The sequence below is a fragment of the Mugil cephalus genome, chromosome 8, assembly GCF_022458985.1.
Source record: "Mugil cephalus isolate CIBA_MC_2020 chromosome 8, CIBA_Mcephalus_1.1, whole genome shotgun sequence".
NCBI classification, from domain to species: Eukaryota; Metazoa; Chordata; class Actinopteri; order Mugiliformes; family Mugilidae; genus Mugil; species Mugil cephalus.
In genome coordinates this window covers 13,122,176-13,143,374 of record NC_061777.1, presented here as the reverse complement: position 1 = coordinate 13,143,374, position 21,199 = coordinate 13,122,176, and the positions used below count along the sequence as shown (strand labels likewise).

Genomic DNA, 21,199 nt, shown 5'->3' with positions numbered 1-21,199 from the left:
GAAGTTGCTGCCATGAAACCATCAATGTCTTTATTAAAACATTTAATAATCACATGGTACAAAGAGCGTCAAGGCCGTTCTTCAACGAGAATAATCAGCAGTGTATCATTAGTGTCTCAAGTCCAGCTAAACACCACACTAGATAATTTCTTACACTAGCTGCGGCCGATTTCAACTTGGGGTTGTAGATCAGAAAAGGAAAATTTGCAGACTCGGCGGTCTGTGATTGCCTTGTTTACATGGTTTTCTAAAAATGGACCCTTTGTTACACTCGAAATCAGTCTTAGATCTTAATCAGAAGAGCGACACAATTATTCATCATACTTAAAACAACATTAGACGTGAGACATTTCCTTCAAAAGCCAACTGAACATAACATCACATATATATATAGTCCTATAAGTAGGATTTAAAAAAAAAAACCTCTAAATATTACTGTGTAGTTACAGACACATTATTAAAGACAGTTGTTCAACAGTATAAAAAGACAAAGGTTCAATAATACCGACTATCTTTTCTTGGTCGAAGATGCATAAACTTATCAAATCTGTTCCTCGAGCCCTTTTTTTTTTGTTTTGTTTTTTTAAACAAAATGATCTATCAAAGTGCTTTGGGTTAAATAAAGATGCAAAAAAGTAGCACGAACACTGAGGACAAACCCTGAAGGAATCGGAAAACAGGGCTGGAAACAAAATGTCCTTGGCTGATGTATCGAGATAAAGATTAAGTTTGACGAATGCAAACAGACAAAGTCATGAGTCTGTCTGCTGCTGTTCTTAATGTGCCAAGTACGCGCAAAAAAAAAAAAAAAATGATGCCGTGTAAATAAATTCCACCTTATAATTTATCTGTTTAGGCTGGATGTTAGACATACAAACATCTGAAACAAGCAGAATATACGTGAACAAACCTAATTACTTACTTATACTTTTATAGTAAAACTCATCTAAATATAAACTGCAAGATGCAAACACACCCACAGGCACTTATCAGATAGTATTATGTTTCATTTTCAAAGTGTGCAAAAAAGATACGTGATAAGCAGAGTAGGAGATTTGGTTTTTTTCATTTACTCCGGAGGTTTCAGTTCTCACTCTTCCTGCTGCTCCTCATTCTGCTTCTTGGGTAGCTGCCAGTGTAGAAAAAAATACAATAGATAATCTTGTTACAGACACAAAAACATGTCAAGTGCTGCTCCACACAGCAGAATGTACACTATTACACTACAATCAATATGCGATATATACCGATGAAGACATGTCTTTGCTTTTGTTTGTGTTGGTCTTTAATTTTCTCTTTTGAACGGGGCAGACAGAAGTGAAGACAGAAGTTCCTGAAGTTTCAGAAAAGCAGAACTTTGTCTGGTTTCAAACTTCTTTAAAGATAAAACCAGGAATAAATGATCTGAATGCTTCTTCATTTATCTCCTTCTTTATGCTGCCTCGGATTGAAAGGATGTAAATAAGACACAAAATTGGCAGCAAATGACGATATTGTCCCGAATTGAAGTCTGTGACACGTTCACGCTTGGACCACATACAATAAAGCATCAATGTTCTTCTTCGCTGTAAAGAAAAACACTGCAACGTACCTTTGATATTGGATTCCTTCTGTTCCCTCGACCATCGTTATTTTCTGGGTGATGCAGTCTGGAGGGACAAGTGTAATCACATTATTAATAACCTATTAAAAACACGTATTTACAGTAAATCACAAACAATCACATGGAGCAAAACCGACTGAACGCTGCATTTACCCCTTCAGAGACGCAGAACCGTGGTTCTCAGTGTCACAGAAAGATAAATGAGGCCCCTCTGCTTCCTTTCCCTGATGAGATCTGTTTCTCACAAAGGCGTCACAGTTGGACGTCTTCCTTTGACTCGATAGTCCACTGTAGTCTCTCTGCCACCCACTCACGTTTTGTCCCGGTGTTGTGTCCCCGTCAAATCCAAAGTCCTCATCCAAGAACTCAGCTGTATGAATGAGAGCAGAAGGGATATTAACAAATACACACTTCATTGCAGTTTACATTACACAAGGTTGACCACACAACCAGAATGTATCAGACCTATACAAAAGATGGCAGCATTTCTATCCTTGGTATCCCTCCCTTTTCTCATAATAATAATAATATCTGCATTTGTATGATCTGAAAGAGAACAAGCCAACTTTAATCAGAGGATTCTGACTAATGTCATATTTTACCTTGGTGCCTTGTTCTTCTCTGAATATCTGAAGGCATCTGTCCAAAGGCGTCTTTCCCAGGGCTTAAAGGTTTTTTAACTGATGTTTTTGTTATATTATTCAGCGGGTGTGCATTCTGAGGGCGCATGTCACATTTGTCCTAGACAAACAATAACCAAAACGTGAGAACAGAAACATCTCTATATTCAGATTATTTCATCGGTGAGTATTTCATTGTTGTGTCCCACACATCATAGTCACTTCATACCTGATGGTGAAACACGACCGCCTCCTCTAGAGCCACGCCACAGAATTCACAGGGAATTACCACATCGCCCTCTAGTGGACTGGCTGGAGGACTGTAGGAGGCCGGGGACATGGACCGAGGGAAAGTGGGGATGTTAGAGGCGAGCGTGTTGGGAAGACTGCGCATCCTGCTCATCCTGTCCTCTTTAGGTGGAGATGAAGGCTGCTTGCTGTAAGATGCGAAGGCAGACGCAGGACTGCACCCAGTCTGAAACAAAAAAAAAGTAAAAAAAATAATAATCAGATTATCTGAAACTTTGAACCTGCTTGAGTCAAGACATCGTGATCGAACCTTCTAGACAGAGATGAGGGCAAAGCATTTTCACACACAATGGTTTTAACTGGACTGTGAACTGACTGAGACGAAGATAAAGACAAGTACGGGAATGTTGGCACGCCATGTGATATCAGTCTGGATCTACGCATCTCGCACCATGAGGTGAATAAATATATTTTTACTGGTTTATTTCCCAAACATTTGAGCATGTAGAATCGCAGCTAAAAGAGGCAGCAGCAACCGAAATTGAAAAAAAAAAAAACTTGTTTACTAAAGTTAGCTGGCAGGCACAAAGAAAGGTTTATTTAAAAGCTTATTTTAATCTGTAGACCAGAGACGAAGGACACCAGTTGCTGCTTTTCCATTACCCCTAGAAATGTGCAAAACACAATAAAAACTGGTAAGTGAAATGGCAACATTTTGAAAAACCTCTTGAATGTCACTAAAACACTTATACGCTGTCATGAGGTGTTTTTTCAGACGTATCGATATAAAAGTTTATCACATTTCTCCATCACCGGCGTCACTGGAGACGACGCAGGGGGTCATGTGACCCGTCCATCTTCTTCAAAGTGAAGTCTAATGCGAATTTAAGAGAATTATGGGATACCCCGACGAGAGACTTCACGAGAGTCACAGCTCATTCGCAAAACATTTTTCAATGGAAACATGTGCGAAGCGCAACTGTACTGAGATTTCAGAATTTTTTTTTTGGATTTCTTTCGAAAAACTGTCATGGAAAAGCAAGTATAAAAATAACTGCGTGAAGTCACACCACGTGCGTCAGGCTTAACGTCTTAACCGTCAATCCAGTTCAGTCTTTGTTGGAGATGCCTTCTCATGCGTAAAGATGCAGACAAAGATTACAAGCTGTCACGGTTCCTCCTATTTTCACGTGATGCTTTGTAAAAAGGGTTTTCTCTTACGTTAAATGTCCATTTCATTCAAATGCGGGGGTTACTCGTCGACATAGAGCGGACTTATAATGGGTGCGGTTTATTGGTTTTAGGTCCTTTAGTGTAGGTGTGTAACCTGGCTGTGACACGTGTCTAGATGACGGACAGATAATAAATTATCAGCATTACTGAATCAGCACCGCTTCAGGCTCTAGTTAAAAAGGTTTACTTTTGTACTATATATAGTATATATACAAACTTTTACTTTAATTCTGTTAGTATTTTTTATTGCCTTAACTTCTTCCTCCTGTTTTCTTTAAATTGAGATGTATGTATAGGAATCACAACAACCTTGATATCATGCTTAGTATCTCTGTATTGTACATATTCAAGGGGATTATTCATATCAGCTTTCTCAAACACAATTTCATCAATATTTGAGATTGTGGCCGAAAATGAACCTTGAAAAGGACAGAGTTGAGCAAAACCCAAAAGCATTTCTCAAACCTGATGCAGAATGAGATCCTCTTCTGGAAACAACTCTTCGCAAAACTCACAAGGCAACATGGCATCTATGAAAGAAACATTTAAAACGATTAACAAACTGACAACAGGAGGATTAATTACTGAGAACGAATCATTCCAGTGATGTAGTAGTTGACCTGTTTGGTCGTGGTCCTGAACGGCACTTGTGCTTGTCCCTACAGTGTAGTCTGGGTAGTTGTTGTTGGGCGGCGAGAACGGAGAGATTACAGAGGTGTTAGACTTCCCAATGTTGTGGTCCCAGATGTCACTCCACATGTTGCCCTCCACGCCGCCGGCCACCGACTCTCCATCGCTCTGCAGGCTGAGAGCCAACATGTAGTCGAGCCCTGACGAGTCCTCATCCAGCGTGCGCTCGCTGTAGGGCCACGTGCTGCTGCTGCTGCCGCCGCCGCCATGCAGGAAATCACTTGGCCCCATCACTAAAAGACACATTCATTTCAGAGAATATTTACAACATCAGCGAAACAACATATAAGAACAATAAACGAGGAGAAATACATAGAAATTTTTTCGTTCTGTCTAATTTTTAAAGGCTGAACCAATAATAATCCTTTCTGTCAAACGTCAAACGTGGAAACATGTTCTTTGGCCCGAATCAAGGGACCCACGTTGAGACAGTAATATCTCTCTACATTTATATTCTTTTCCAGGGGCATCTCCTGCAAATTCCCAAACAATGTCTTACATTAGGGAAAACAACACTGCAGGTGAAATTTAAACTGCTGTAACAGTCAATTAAAGCTACACTGATGCATAAAACCCGGATAACCTAATAACTGAAACACTCACAGTGGCTAAATGCTGTAGTCTGTGTTGCAGTATTCTTCCAGTCCTCTGAGGCCTGACTTCCTCTTGAAGTGTTATAAACTCTGGGATCAAACGGCCGAGGGAAGGATTGTTGTTCTGCTGCACTGACGTTGTTATTCTTGGGGCCTCTTTCTTCGGCTCTGAGGAGATTTCGGATGGAGTGGGCTTCAAACCACGCACCTGGAGACTGTTGTTCTACTGGACTGCGACTCAATCTACTGTTGTTCCTCTCTTGAGGCGGCGTGAGGCTCCCGCATACGGCCGGATGCTGAGCTTGTTCTCTCAGCATCACGTTGCACTTGCAGAGCGGGCAAGGCTCGGTGCGCGTACCACAGTAATCCTCATGCTCTTTGGACTGGCTGAAAACGAGCTCCAGTTCACAGTACTGACATGGGACCAGGCGCTGGGAGCATTCAGAGCTCTGAAAGGAGACGCGGAGATGAAGCACGTTTAGAGGATTATAATCGACACCGTTAAATGTCAGAATTAGAAATATGGAAGGACAAAGGTTCTTGTTCAATACCTGATGAGCCTCGATGTGATTCTTCTCAAACTTTAAACCACACTTGCACGTGATCTAAAATGAAAATGAAAATGTCGTCACCACTCTCTGTCTGATGCTGCTTTGTCATTTATTTCATTATGAACAAAGACTTGAGGTCACTGGTGACTGAGCTTGAGCAAGTTATGAAAGTTTGTTAACACACAGAAAACATGCTCAACACGAAACGTGACTGATTCAGTAAAGTAACATAAGGCAGACTCAAGAATAAACAACACTAATATTAGGAGAAATTAACCAATATTCACAAATGTTCATAGGTTATTTGAGGTATTAAAAAAAATATTTTCTGTTTGTTTTTTTTAGCAATAAGCCTAAGAAAGTGATCCTCTTTTCACTCACTATTCATTATAACGCTGTGTGTCTGTCCATCTGGTTTTTGTGCTGTTTTTGGCCTTTTTTTTTGTTTTTTATTATTATTAGAAACCGATCCATTTTATTGTGCCGCACAATGAGTATCTCCAGCCGATAAGCAGCACAACATCTATTGCTAATGAGATGATGCTGATTGATTTATTTATTTATTTATTTTTCTTTTACCTGCGTATGCTCCTGTTGCTTGTGCTCCTGAAGATCTGAGCGGGGCACCGGCTCCTGGCACACATCACAAAGCGCGATGTTTCTCCGACAGTGGATCTCATGTGTTGTAAAGTTTGCCTCTGGTATGTCATGTTTGCTTTATAAGAAAAAAAATAAAAAAGCAAAGAAGCGCATGAAACCTTAAGTACACCACAAATTACAAAATGTGCTGACCACGTATTGTAATCTGTTTGTTCTCACTATGAATGTATTATAATAGTGACTGTGATTGTTTTGATGTTCAGTTTGTGTTGAAACAGGGTTAGAAAGAGGTGGCAATGGTCATGTCGGAGGCTGTGGTATGTGGTGCTCTTAGACTGGATTGAATTAAACACAAAAAAATGTTTGTGTAATTTAGCCTAGGCCACTGACGAAAATGGGGTTGTCAAAATCGTAATGGACACGTCTGTGTTTCTCAAGACAATAAAATTCGGTATTGCTCTGAACCACAGCCTCCAAAGTTAAATAAACAGCTCATATTAGACAATAACCTTCACGAAGCTGAGATTTAGATCAGGGTTTGTTGCATTAGACGTTCACTCGTGTACCTAATGAACTGGCAAGTGGTTGTACTCACCAGTTACCGCAGAACTGTGTGTTTTCATCGGCCATGACTCCACCAAAGCCTGTAAACAAAATGATAGTTATCAACAACACAAATGAGGCTGGAGGTGACAATGAACCCATCTCTGTGTGATTGATGACTTCAACAAGTGGCGTTTGAGCTTCGGGGCGTTAAAATCAATTGTACGGGCACCATCGTGTGTTTACCTTACTCTTTAAATATTTATATACATATTTATATACCTTAATTAATTAGCAGGGCTAGTGTGTAGAAGACATAAAGCTACAGCTGTCATTAGCAGTGATTGTCAACACTTTCGCTTTGCTCACCCGATGTTTTCCAGTAGCTAACAACGGCCTGGATTAGCAATGAAATTCCTCTTCAATCTTAATCAACGAGCATTTTGAATCCTCTCTAAATAATGCACAGTGTACACAGTCTTAAACTTGCAGTGTAGCGAAGCTTTAAATACACGACTATAAATCACCGCGTAGCGTTAAGTTATTTTAAAGTTAACTAACTTTAAAATGCTCTTCGACAAGTAGCTACCGAGCCAGAAAGCTAACGTAGCGGCGGGGGTTTGATTCTCCAAACAAAGCGTAACTAGGTTAACACTCAATTTAATTCAGTTAGTCAATGAATTATATTTATCCAGACTCACTAACGACACAGCACAGCTGACTACTTGATGATAACTAGCCTGAAAAACAGGTCCTTATTTATTTCCTCCTTGCTCCGTCCTCAGACACAGATTTTATTTATGCCCCGAGTGCAGCCTCTCAGGTTCTCTGCGTAGCTCATTGCATCGGGAGGATGGCCGAATAAAATTATGCTAAAACTAGATATGACACCGCAGCAAGTCCATATACACATGCACAAGATGTTAGTCGGAGTTTATATAGACGCTCCGGCACACGTTTAATGGAGGGTAGAGGTTAAAACTGTGCCTGTCAGTCCAAACTCCGGGCGAAATTACCCCTTTATGTTGGTGCGTCTCATAAAAAACGTCTCGGGTGACACCGCAGCATTTTTCTTTCGATCCGACATCCAACATTGACACAAAATGTACGGTAAAGATACGTATTTATTCAAAAAGAAGAAAAAGGATAAGGAATAAAAAATAGCTCACTGTTGATCCCAGACATCTGTAATTAACACAAAAACAACATTGTCCTTTCAGTGTTTATTGAGCTTTTGATTTATCACTATTGTCATATCGGATATTTTTTATTATTGTAAGGCACAGTTTTGTTCAGAAAAAAAAACACTGATGTTATTTACAGCAAATATTTGGACATGGTACATACATTCTTTAAACTCCTGCCAGACTAACCCAATGATTGGACCAAATGCATAAAAAAAAACATTTAAATCACATCAAAGACCTTGTTCCTCATATGATTTAAAAGGCAAAGTCAATACTTTAAATGTAATATGAAATGTAACTCCACACCAAAAGTTCAAAAACAAAACTGTGGAAAAAAAACAAAAAACCAAGGTCGACAAATAATGTGAATATAAACTGACAATCAGAACCAGTCAAGCCTATTAACCGGCCTGATCTTTTCTGCCAAGCAACTTGTGGGCCTAAAAGTGGATAAATCGCAGTTAACAACACCTTGTTTTAATATTGCTGGAAAGCATTTGTCCGTTCCTCAACTATAAAATGAACACTGTGCTGCCCCGTTTAGCTCCTGGTGGTGCATTTCAGTTAGCCTACTCATCATAACTGGTTACACGATTGTCTAATACAAATCTAGGTCCAAAATGAAGCAGGTTATGAACCAAATCCCTTGATAGAACTTTGCCGGATGAAACACTCATCAGGAATATTAGCTGCATTTATTTTTTTTTCTTTCTTTGTTTTTTTTTTAAGTGTGGTAGTACAAACAGCCCTGCTGCTGTAGCCACAATAATAACAGGAGATGATCATGATAATTACACATGCACCTGACTAAAAACATAAAAAAAATAGACTTACATAAAAAAAAAACTACATACATCTTGGGTGTAATGGTGCAATAGCTATAACTTGATTTCCTAATCCAAGGGGAAAATATTTGGTGAGGAAAAAAAAAAGATTAGTACCAGCATTGAGGAAAAAAAAAAAAGCTCACAATTGATCTGCACCACAGAAACGAACTAAAATGACAGTAAAACTAAAAGTTCACATTAGATTTTTAAGCCACTGAGAGGATGATTTATACTTAACTTTAAGGTGATTAAGCTTTAAGTGGTGACTAATGAGAACTAAATAGCAGATAAAAAGAAGGCGAAACCTAAAACTGTAAGCACTATATCTCAAAAGAATATAGACATTTAAAAAAGTGCACAGTATCTCGTGACCAAACTGAAACTGAAAGCTATTTGTAGTCGATGTTATTTTCTTGAGGGGCAAGAACAAAGGCATCTCACAGTTGCAGCATTTCTTCACATAATTGAATCAGTGAGCGTGTCAACAGAAACCACGTATGCGTAATGTGGTACACAAACCAGCTTGCTGCTGTACGTTGCGCATCATTGCTGCTTTTGTGTATCGTGTTGTCATGGATATAAAAGCTCATCTGAGGTGCATTTCCTGTCTCTAGTTTTCTTGCCATCACCACCGCCAATGACATGTAAAATTGAAATTTGCAATAGTTGGTCAGGCAATGTAATTATAATCATTCAAAAATTAACATCAAACAACTGATAGCAGGCAAGTCTTTAACAGTCAACTTTAAGTTCGAAATGTCCTTGGTCCAATATAAAAATTCAGCAGGTTGCTCTTACAGAGCCGCTAACCACAGTCCTGTGAAAAAAATATTTTTACTCCACTACATTTTTTTTTTATATGATCTATAAAGGCTAAAAATGGAAAAAAAGGGCTCAAAGAAAGCCTAGGATAACCACAGAGAGGAATAAAAAGAAAAGTACAGTACAAAACATGAGGGAAATGCAGAGAGGAAGGCACAGATTTTAAGTCAAGTTGAGGCTAGAAGTTAGAGAGGTAGAAGAGATCACCAGAGAAGGAGGGAGGGGAGGGGGGAAAAGGAAAAACAAACTGCTAAAAAAGGAAGAAGAGCAATGAAAAGTCTATCTGTCCTTGGATCCGAGCTTCTCGATCAAATCCTGCAGGGGAGCAAGCTCTCGTCTGTCGATAAGGTTGAACTCCTACGAGACAAAACAAGACAAAGTCAAGATATGTCAATTTTAACGTGACCCGTATTATGTCACGTCTATTATTTCTATAGTTGATAGATTATTGGTGTTTTTTTTTAGCCAGATTCACCCACACCACACAGAGAAAATACAGGGGCATTTGAGGACTAGTGCATCCATAACAAAACTTCCCCAAGACCCCAAACTCCCCCAGGCTCCACAAAAGTAGGTCCACAGTTCCAAGTCAGTGTTTCTACTACCATATATATATTAGGCAACGTTAATTTTATTTTCAATATAGTGCCAAATCTCAAGAGAAGTCATCTAAGGTTACATTTCTAGAACAGGCACTTATATCAACCAAACTAACTAGCCTCATGTCATTTCTCCTATTTACGCGACCAGTGTCATTTCTGTCTCCTCTGCATCCGCACAACGTCCCAATGCACACGCACACTCTCACACAGCTGTAGAAAACGATACACGAACGTTACTATGTCCCAAAACAACCGACTTACATAAAGACGTCTCTCAGGATTCCCTTTCAGACACGACAATAACGGAAAACCGTCTAACAAATCCGGTCCTGCAGTGGGATAATCTCACCTGAACGAAGAAAATGAAGTGCTTGAAGGAGGTGTTGAGGTGGGCCTCCTCCTGCAGCTGCATCACCGAGTCAAAATGCTGGTGGTAGATGTGAGCATAAACCCTGAACAGGCGCTTCAGGATGGTTTTGGCCACGGACATGAAATTCTTGGGAAAGGGAACTCCTGTGGGACAGAAGATGTGGAAAATGCTGATGAAGACCATGTGCTGTTTCAGTGCCTTTCGGCGTACGTCATAGTGTGACTTACAGCACTTCTTCTTTCAGCTCATTAGTCTGAATAAAATTCCAGTGCAAGTGCGGACAGCTTTTGAGAAATCTCAACCACACAAACACTACATACGTAGAGCGGAGGTTCAGCACAGGCAGATGACATCAGAACAGCAACACATTTGCGTTGCGTTTCCTCTGTTATCTGCCACATTAGGGTTTTGATGTGAACCGATAAGCATGAAAATTAAATGGCTGACTTTCAGATACAGAGTCATATTCACCTACAGGAAGGGAGAGTCTAATTTTAAAACACCAAATGAAATTGGAGAAGTTCACATAAACTGAAAGTTCAGGGACTTTCACAATATAAATCAAACAATTAAATAACTAAACTTTGGTCCTTTTCAATGTAATTCTCGATCAATTTTAAGGGTTTAAAAGTAAGTGCAAAGAAAAGAAGTGTCTGTTTTTCATGTGAAGAGATCAGAAGCAAATAAAAGACGTGTACACTGTTCCTTGGTCTGCTGGAGAACAATCTGAATACAGTCTGTTTGGTGTTGGTTGTTTTATCCCTTTGAGTAACAGGCTCCTACAAAATAAAATTCCTTATTAATGAACTCACCAATCTTGGAGGGGAAGAGCGTCTCATCGTCCAGCTGATCCTGCACCCAGGTCATCAAGTAGTCGATGTACTTGGGCGCAGAGCATTTGATAGGCTTTTTAATATTGGTGCCATCAGCCCAGTGATACTCATATCTACAGAGAGAAAGAACCAAATTAAATCGAGTCATATTTTTGAGAGGATTCATTACAAACAGTAGACTGGACATAGGGGACATGAACAAAAAGCTCTACATCAAGTAAATGCTCATCATGCCTTTCTGTCAGGGCATGAAAACAACATTTGGAAGCAGATAAATCTAAATAAATAAATAAATAACTAAGAAGGACAGAAGGGGGAAGTATCTAGTCATATTCTCGATGGCGGCCATGTCAACAGGAAGTGAACCCCCGTCTCTTCCTCCTGATTAGTGACCCAACGCAGGCAGTCTTGGCAGGAGAACGGACAGAGGAAGTGCCAAATCTAGATTCTAAATAAACTTCTTCTTCACGACCACGAGCAAAGTTTAATTCCCTTTTTCCTCATGTGACATTCAGATGACATCGTTTATTTACTTCAGCTCTTTCGACCAATACGCTATCACACTGCAAGTTGCGCATATCCACAAAGTGTTAAGAAACTTGGGATTTGTAAAGTTATTTGAGAAGACGTTTCTCCGCTCATCCGAGTTCAGTTCTAAGGGACTGGTGGGACGTTGAGATTTAAACAGGAAGTCACATGTTATAATTTCATGGATGTGTTTGTGCGATTAGTTTGATCAAATAAAAATAAATAAATAAAACAATGAGAAACATTTGGTTAATCTTGTGAAACTATATTTTTAACACCACTGCATGCTCGCTAGGGCAAACTAATAACATAACTGACGGCTCCGCTCTATTAAACTCTTCCTGTCAGCCGTGACAGCGTGACATGCACAACACCAGGAAACACATAAATAAATAATTAAAGCAGCTACACCGAGTTGCCCATTGTTATATTTACACATGCTCTTCTTCCACGATGTCGAGATGTCTTCAGAGGAAAACGGCCCGTTATTAGCTGTGCAGTTAGAAAGAAGACACGTGCATACGAAGTCTGCCGTTACCTTGGTCCTGCAGACATCACGGAGCAGCTCGTCTCGGTGCAGAACTCGGTGATGGTGCCGTAGAGCATGTTGATCTGGTTGAAGAAATCCACCGCTGAAGGAAAAGGTAAACCACCATTTTTAGTTTATTTCAAAAGACTCATTAATACCAATTTATTTTCCAACAACACCGTCATGTGTGTTCATAGCATCACACTTTATAAACGCTGCATTGTACAAGATGTTAACTCAAACCATTCAGATTTGTGGCGTCTATTGACCTTTAACATTGTTGCCGCCATAACTGCTCCGCTTCGAGTAAAAGAAGTAAAAATAGAAAAGAAGAAATCCTCTCTTGCTGTAACCAATAATTTAAAAAGCGTCTCAGTCGGGCATGTTTGAGGGACTGCATTACTCTCGTCTCACCACAGGGCGGTGCAGACGGTCAGGCCCAGCTCAAAGCGTTATTTATGTGTCTTACTAACATCAAACAAACACAAACACTTTAAAGGGTTGAAAGGTTATTTGTATGCCACGTTTGTGCGTTTATTGTATTTGTTCACTCACTGTTGACGGCAATCCATTCATTGAGATCCTCTCCCTCTGGCAGCATGACAGCCTGTCTCAGGTTGCCGCTTCCCAGCGTTGCCTCGGCATGTTTCAGCAGCTCATACTGGTGGGATCCCTCTGGGATGTTCTTCTTCGGCTTGAAGGTCTTGGATGAGCGACTGCCACTGCGGAGAAATAAACGGAGGGTTAAAAACCAATTTGTAGACTGTCTCTTGTGTGCTCACGCGTCACAGGATTCAGTTTGGCGACACCTTAAATTTTTTTGACGTCCTCCTGGATCACAGGCTTCATATAACATTTGCTATCTCAATCTGCTATCTGCTATGTTGCTCTGCTGTACACTTATTTATTCATATCTTAATTTCCATAAAAGGGTTATTTTATTTTGGTTTATCCTCATTTGGATGAAGTGTTGCATGTCATGCTGGAAGCCGTGCAAACTGAAGAGACTATTCGTGATATAAATAAAGCTGACTGGACGTGACAGTGGCATTTACAAAAAAAAAAAAAAGTGGAGGCAGATACTTCTTGGCCTAGATTTTAATGAGGATCTTCTGATCAATCATCCCCTGAAGGCCTCACAGTGAACATCTACGTGCTGTCAGACCGACACCAGTGATGTGACAACACTACCACAGTGGTCATAGCAGTGCGTTTCAGTTTAAAGTTGGTGCATCTGACAGGAAATGTGACAGTATCTCGGTGCTACTGTAAACAACGGAAGGATTGACTGGCTCGACATTTGCAAAGAGCAAAGATGTGTGTGTGTGTCTGTGTGTGTGTGTGTGTGGTGATTTATATTAACACGTCTAGTTATATCAGAATAAAAGCGAAAGGGATAACAAAAGCGAGGCTGGCTAACCCAGTCGAAGCTAATCATGCGGCTAGCCAAGTTAGCAACAAACTCACTAGTTTAGAAAAAAAAAGTTACAGCCTGCGAGTGCTAAGAAAACTATAAACACAGTTTAAAGAAAATGTCGTCGACTAATTGTGATTCGGTATGAGAAAAGAGGAGGTGTAGGCTAACTCTGCACTTAAATAAATGCGACGAAAGCTGACTAGTTTTCTGTAACGGTGTCTTATTTTACTTCCCTTGGTGCAACTTCGTAGAAGAGCAGCTCGCCGCAACCATAACCTCCCCTCCACCTCCTCCTCCTTCCTCCCTCCCGGCTCTTACTAACTTTACTTACAACAGGAAGCTCATCTTGGCGAAGGAGTCGTCGGAGAAGCCTCGATAACAGCCCCTGGTCCCGGTTTGAAGAGCAGAAATGGGTTTTTAAGACGTACACACTGCGACCCACTTGTCGGCTAACATGAAGTGCTGCACCCACACACATACACACACACACACATACAGCGGCGACGGCGCTTCCTCTAGTGTCGTCCTCCCAGAGCTGGAGCCCCCTGCAGGCCGCTCTGGGTATTACCATTCTCTGACTCACCAGCTAATACGACAGCAATCTATTAAATCCCCTTTCGTGACTGCTTTAATATCCAGTTTATGTCGAAACAGGGTAAGAAATGTGGTAATAAAATCAGATCACTGTTTTGCAATTTTGCACTGTCTGCATCTTTAACTGGTAGATGTGTATAGGCCTATTTATAAGTGTGCTCCATTTTTTAAAAAATCTTATTGATATTCTGCCTTGCTCACAATATATCTTTCATATTTTTTTCCATATGAAACCTATATGTGTCCTGTTTCTGTGAGTGATTAATGGTTTTTGTTTTTGTTGTTGTTTTCTTGCCATCTTTGAATTGTTGAAATATATTCTCTATAGTGTCTTGTAAGCCTATGTAAGATAATAATACACAATAATATGCATGGCATTCAAATAAAATAAACAACAACAAAAATACAAGTGGCTGACTTCAGCTCAGGTTGCTTACAGTGTGATGATGTAATCAGGTGTGACTATATCATCATTATGATCATTATAATTTTTTTTAAAAAAAGTGCTGCAGATCCTTGGACCTAAACGTAGCCTGAGTCGGCTGAAAGAGCGGCCATTGTATCGATGAGTTCAGTTTTATAATGTGAGCTGCACACTTATAGTCTTGTGGACTTTCAGTGTTCCCTTTTGGTTGCCATTTCATGGTGGGTGTAATTTTCTTTTTCTCTCCCTTTTTGTTTCTGTTTTTAGTATCTTTTTTTAAAAAAACTTCTTAGAAGGTCTTAAATTAGAATGTAACCCTGCAAATCAGTACTAATTCCTTCAGAAATCTTCAAGTGTATACTATATATAAATAATGTATAATGTATATATATTAATAAATATATTAATGGTTCTCAAAACATTTACAGGCTGTGTCAGGTTTTAAGTAAGTAACTAACTACTAATACTACAAGTGGTGGAGGCTAAATATTCATAGTCATATTCATGAATATCATGAGCGAAGACACACACTCCAATAGGAGGACGCTCTTAATTTTAATTAATTCAGCTGTATTATTGTGAACCATGTAGTTTGTATCGCTGTTAAACCAGACTGAGTTAAACATCAAATAATTAAATTATTCATCCTAGCCCACTGATTAAAATGGTGTACAGTATTTCTATTTTGCATACATTTTTATTGTTATACTTATTCGAGTGTTGTTGTTTTTATTTTGTTGTACCACTGAGCAAAGTGACCAGAGTCAAATTCCTTGTATGTGTTAACATACCTGGCCAACAAAACTGATTCTGACTGTTATTTATATGTTAAATAGATTACAGTGTGGTAAAGAACTATGGTCACTGTAAGAACAAAAAAGTTACTAAAATGTCTTTGTGATTTCTAACAATGCTGTCAAGTTTGTAAAAAATAAATAAATAAATAGATTAAAGTCAGAATTATAGATTTTGTCCGACTTTTTCTTCAAACTGTTGAGATCAAACTCTAAAACATTTACTATACAGTGCCCCTAATCCTTTCGTGGCACGTTTTGCCATTTTATTTATTATGAAATACTTCACTTTCACTATTACTAGTTTATTTTTGCAGTTACTTCGCTTATTGAATATTAAAACATGGGTCATGACATTTTGAAACATGTTTCACTTTGGTGAATTGTTTATTAGTTTGCGATATCCGCGGATTTAGTGGAGATTTTTTTAATGCAAATTTTCACTTGTTGTTTCGGAGATATACTGATTGACTAGGCCGTTTCTTCGGAAAATTACAGAGATAATTACTGCATTAGCGCCAGAGGAGGAGGAGTGGCAGGGCAGATAAGAGTGACGCACGCGCCATATGTGAGGGGAGGGGAGGGGGGCTTTAAAGCTTCCGTGCTCCTCTTCCTGCTTCGCAGACGCTTCCTGGTGTCAGCCCGGGCTGTGGTGTGTGTTTCGTAACCAGCGGTGGTGTCTCTCCTCTCTTCTCCTCAACCTCCTCTTCTTCTCAGCTGGTCGCAATGGCAGCAGTCAGGACTCTCAGGAAACTGTGCCAACACACCCAGCACCAAGTCTGTAGGCTGCACACGTCCGCCTCGAGGTGAGTCCATTTATCTGCTGCACTAAAGTCAATTTGACCGCGATTTCACGGCAAGATCCGCGAGGATCCAAACCCAAGGAAAAGATGTACCCGTCTCGTCTCTTTTTTTGTTTGCACACTTCACCGGGCTATTTGTCGTCGTTTCTGCTTGGATGTGTGGATTGTTTTAAACTGCGGGATTGGTAGATGTTTTCTCTTTTAACAGTACTAAATGTTCACAGTTGGTCACATTGTGTTGCGCCCCTGGTGGTACGCCGGTAACATTGCAGCAGGAGGCTGGATGATGAAATCCGTGTTGGTGTTTGCACCCCTTTGGCTTCAGGAGCCAGGTTTCAGCTGGAGATCGAGGTGCGGGTCTGCACATAAGGAGCAGACGTGCACATGAATTACGGCCATTTACTGTTGAGTATATTCAGAATAGTTAAAATACTCAGATTCACGCTGTGGGCAAAGTGTCACCCGTCCGTGCCATCACAGAGAAGTTGCGTCCCGTGCAGGTATTTATTGGGAACTTGCTGACAGCAGCATGACTGTAATGTAATGTAATGAACTAATGTTACACACACGCCTTAAATCCAATCTACTCGTGACTCTTGCACATGATATGCGTGATCCACGAGGACACATGATTTATACCTGTTATAAGCTTACAGCATTACCATTAAGAGGCAACAGCGAGACAGATTTATTTATGTACCTGGGGAACCACTGTGAAAACTGACCTGCGCGCCGAATATGTGCAAAATAATTAGAGTAATTTAAATTTGGTAACAGAGGTTTCGTGCTCAGTTTCGGGGGGGTTTGTATTTACATTTTTGACACATTGTCTTCAGGATACTGGCCCCAGCGTCTAACCCCATTCTTGAAACTTTCCTGTGAGGTTTAATTAGGTTTGGCAGAAGAATAGTGACGGTTACATCACTGTTGACGGCTCATTGCCCTTCAGTTATTAGACATTTCTTTCTGTTTGTTGTTATATAACTAAGAGCCATCTTCGGACAGAGCAGTAGGGCAGCAATGTGTACAGTAATACACACAATTGGGTACAGCTGACCGAAGGAGTGGATGTGTGTAAAAATGCTTCTTTTCCCAGTTTCTACCAGTTTTTTTATAGCCACTTCTGAGCGGTAAAGGTGCTCATACAGTCTGGCTCTGACAGGTGGAGACGTGCTGCGTCTAATTTTAGAGGCTAGGATTGGTGTCTGTCCAGGTCGCATAGTTGTTGTGATCACAGGTTTCTGGTGTCAAATGTATTCAAATTGACCACGGTCAGCAGAGAATTAGCTTGGCACTATAAAGGTAATTCAAAACGGGGAAGTTGAAATGAAGGTGTGGGCTAATTTTAGATTAGTTTACACAGTGGCTTGTAGTGGTTATATTTAGACGTTTATTGATATTGGTTTAATTTTGTCCTCATTGTTTCTCAGGCAAGAGGCGGTGGTCATCTCAGGAAGGAAACTAGCCCGGCAGATTCGGGAGGAGTCCCGGGCCGATGTGGAGAAATGGGTTTCAGCCGGCCACAGGAGACCGCATCTGAGCGTGATCCTCGTAGGAGACAACCCGGCCAGTCACTCCTACGTCCTGAACAAGACACGAGCTGCAGCCGATGTCGGTATGTGGAAGAGAGAGAGAAAAAAAAAAAGCAAAACAGAACACGTTTCTCACACATGCGACCGCGCTCTGCGGCGCAACAACGAAGGGGGCAAATATTTGCTTGCGCGTTGAGTCGTTTTCTCACTTCGACCTCCCACAGGAATCTCGAGTGAGACGATCCTCAAGCATTCGACCATCAGCGAGGAGGAGTTACTGGACTTGATCTACAAACTCAACACAGATGATCGTGTGGACGGCCTGCTGGTCCAGCTGCCTCTGCCAGGTACGGAGAAGCTGAAGTCGGTTTAATGAGTGTAAAGAATCGTGCATCTGTGCTTTTGGCATTGTCGGCTAAGTTTGGGGAAAAAAAATAAAAACTTAAGTGTTAGTGTTGGCAGCACGCACGTTGGCGCGCAGACTGCCCACCTGCATGATGTCTCTGTTTTCTTTTCTGTTGCAGATAAATATTATCTTTTTCTTACTCCTGTTTGAGCCTAATTATCCTGACTGTAACTTGTCTTTGCTTTGCGACAGAGCACATTGACGAGCGCGCCGTCTGCAACGCCGTTTCCCCCACCAAGGATGTGGATGGCTTCCACGTAGTCAATGTGGGCCGCATGTGCCTGGATCAGTCCACCATGCTTCCTGCCACTCCCTGGGGAGTCTGGGAAATTATTAAACGCACAGGTAACGAAAGTGTCCAGTCGCCTCCTCTCAGGATTGAAATACTGTGGAAATAACTGAGTTAACGTTCCACGTTTTACCCGTACAGGTATTCCTACTCTTGGGAAGAATGTTGTGGTTGCAGGACGCTCCAAGAATGTGGGCATGCCTATTGCAATGCTTCTGCACACAGACGGACGTCACGAGAGGCCCGGAGGTAGGCTGTGGCGTTTGTACGTGCTCATGTGTAGACGACTGTATGTGTGAGACACTACAGGCATGCATACAAACTCTCCTGTTGTGTTTCAGGTGATGCCACGGTCACCATTTCTCATCGTTACACTCCAAAGGATCAGCTTCGTCAACACACTCAGATTGCTGATATCATTGTGGCCGCTGCAGGTTCGTTTCAGCTGTGACTGAAGTGTTTAAATGTAACCTTTAAATACGAGGAGATTGCGTTATCTTTTTTTTTTTTTGTCTAACTCCACTCTGCGTGTTACTGAACGACCAGGAATTCCAAACCTGATCACAGCGGACATGATCAAAGAGGGAGCCGCGGTGATTGACGTCGGAATAAACAGAGTGCAGGACCCTGTCACCGGAAAGAACAGACTGGTTGGAGATGTGGATTTCGAAGGTAAGCCCGGGAGGGTTTAGGTGATCATATTTATGCTGGTATGCACACGGGTGTTTGTAATTTCACCCTTTTTTTTTTTTTTTTTATCCTGTCTATATTCAGGTGTGAGACAGAAGGCAGGATTCATCACCCCGGTTCCTGGAGGTGTTGGACCCATGACTGTGGCGATGCTCATGAAGAACACTATCAAAGCGGCCAAGAACGTCCTGCTGTTTCCGCCAGAGAGGATCCGCATGGCTGCCGCGTCCTAATACGCCCGAGCATATCCCAGTTACAGTGACACATTCCATTCCTCAACACTACCACCCTCCCCCAATTTTATCCTTGGAGCAACTTGACAAACTCCCCTCCTGTCCGCACACGGGAGTGGAAAGACGACAGCTGTAAGGCTATCAATTCGCTGTCATCTTTAACCTTTCCTAACTTGAAGCGTTGCCATGTTTCAGACTGTTACACTCATTCATGCAGCTGCTTGTCTTATGTAACGGGGATCTCAGTATTTGTCAATAGCAATGTTTCTTCTGGGGGATTTGGAAGTTTTAAGGAAGCTTGAGAGATTGTTTTATTTATTGCTATTCTGACACAATATTTAAACACAGCGGGTGAAGACAAGTGACAGTATTTAACTTACAGCTGAGAGGTTGAAGCAGGGTGGCTGAGGCCCGCCTCTTGTGTTTCTTGCAGTAGGTTTAGCCTCGACTATTAAGGGCTAACATCGTCGGGAACCGGTATGCTTTTCAATATATAAGCTTTAAAGATTCACAATTGCCTTTGTAAAAACTTTGAAATAAATACTACAACTATGTTCTCACATCAATGCTTTCTGTGCTCACTAAATGTTTGGAATCATATCAAAACACAACTGGGATGATAATAACATGATTTATATTAAGTGCGAGTCTTTTGTTACGTCGTCGAGATGAGCTGGGGAGAAGGACTGTAGCTATTTACTGGATGACAAATCGGATGAGATTTGGTGAACCATTTTAAGACATTGCCAGTCGCTGAACATGAATAAAGCATAAGAAGGTATCTGGAACAAAACAAAACCACCCCACTCTATACAGAAAATATTCAAATTACAAGCAATAAACCTACAGCTGCTTTCCCGGGAGCTGCAGCTAAATAGGAAAAAGGTCAGCTCACCTCTACAAGATCCTACTGAGAGTCTGCAACACATGCAACCTAAAGAGACGCTGGGTTTACAGCACGACGGAACAATCTGTGCTTTAAGGGATAGCCAGAGAGAAAACAAACATGTTACACATGTGCAAAAACCACAAAATGACCACAAGGTCAAGAAATGCAGCATCACAATCCACTTATACCGAAGTGGAGAGCCTCTATTGACTGAAGCAGATCAAGCAGCTCCAGTTTTCCCTACGTGGATGTTTATAAGTGACAAATAAATCTTAATCGATAATTAGATTGATACTGATTTAATGACTAATTATCTAATGCAGGAAGCATTAGATAATTAGATAACATTGACACTGGATGAAACAACACATGTGGAAAATCCACATTTTAGTCCATCAAAACCCAACAGTTGCTTATGTGTTTCATTCTCTGTAACAACAACAACAATGATAATAATAATAGTAATAAACTATTATAATAAAATATAAATAAAAATAAATAAAATATATTAGAAAATAAAATTTAAAAGAACACCCTGAAGAGGCCAGTCAGCATAATGGCTACATTTATGTTCACATTTCAAGTAAAATAAATTTAATAATTATAATTGCGTATATTAATGCTCGTATTTAGTCGTTCGTCATTATTCAATCACGTTGATAAACTAGTTTCCCATCACTGAGCATATTCAAACCGCGTTTATGTGTTGGGCAAACCAAAGTGGGAAATAGGAACCTTCGTCGTGTCA

General features: G+C 40.7%; 3 protein-coding genes across 7 annotated transcripts; 1 reads left to right on the top strand and 2 right to left on the bottom strand.

Annotated features, from left to right (window-relative positions):
• Positions 1 to 7,687, bottom strand: trafd1 (TRAF-type zinc finger domain containing 1). Of its 5 annotated transcripts, XM_047591913.1 has the most exons (13): positions 7,244 to 7,686; positions 7,052 to 7,136; positions 6,735 to 6,783; positions 6,119 to 6,254; positions 5,540 to 5,593; positions 4,999 to 5,437; positions 4,326 to 4,628; positions 4,171 to 4,235; positions 2,453 to 2,698; positions 2,206 to 2,344; positions 1,757 to 1,973; positions 1,592 to 1,649; positions 1 to 1,129 (listed from the first exon to the last, which is right to left on the bottom strand). In XM_047591913.1, the coding sequence occupies exons 3-13, from the start codon at positions 6,767 to 6,769 to the stop codon at positions 1,091 to 1,093; spliced, it is 1,731 nt and encodes a 576-aa protein (XP_047447869.1). In that variant the 5' UTR covers positions 6,770 to 6,783; positions 7,052 to 7,136; positions 7,244 to 7,686; the 3' UTR covers positions 1 to 1,090. The 5 variants fall into 5 exon arrangements, with proteins under 5 accessions (XP_047447869.1, XP_047447873.1, XP_047447871.1 ...); XM_047591917.1 differs by having other exon boundaries at positions 5,197 to 5,437; positions 7,052 to 7,687; XM_047591915.1 differs by lacking the exon at positions 7,052 to 7,136.
• A 203-nt stretch (positions 7,688 to 7,890) lies between these two features.
• Positions 7,891 to 14,313, bottom strand: mob1a (MOB kinase activator 1A). Its single transcript, XM_047591984.1, has 6 exons — positions 14,129 to 14,313; positions 12,936 to 13,102; positions 12,390 to 12,483; positions 11,303 to 11,436; positions 10,470 to 10,633; positions 7,891 to 9,875 (listed from the first exon to the last, which is right to left on the bottom strand). Exons 1-6 carry the CDS (start codon positions 14,140 to 14,142, stop codon positions 9,798 to 9,800), a joined length of 651 nt encoding a protein of 216 aa, XP_047447940.1. The 5' UTR covers positions 14,143 to 14,313; the 3' UTR covers positions 7,891 to 9,797.
• Positions 14,314 to 16,217: 1,904 nt separating this feature from the next.
• mthfd2 (methylenetetrahydrofolate dehydrogenase (NADP+ dependent) 2, methenyltetrahydrofolate cyclohydrolase) lies at positions 16,218 to 20,128 on the top strand. The gene is made up of 8 exons (XM_047591956.1): positions 16,218 to 16,415; positions 17,843 to 18,027; positions 18,169 to 18,291; positions 18,543 to 18,695; positions 18,781 to 18,888; positions 18,981 to 19,073; positions 19,186 to 19,311; positions 19,414 to 20,128. Exons 1-8 carry the CDS (start codon positions 16,336 to 16,338, stop codon positions 19,560 to 19,562), a joined length of 1,017 nt encoding a protein of 338 aa, XP_047447912.1. The 5' UTR covers positions 16,218 to 16,335; the 3' UTR covers positions 19,563 to 20,128.
• The last annotated feature ends 1,071 nt before the right edge of the window (positions 20,129 to 21,199 follow it).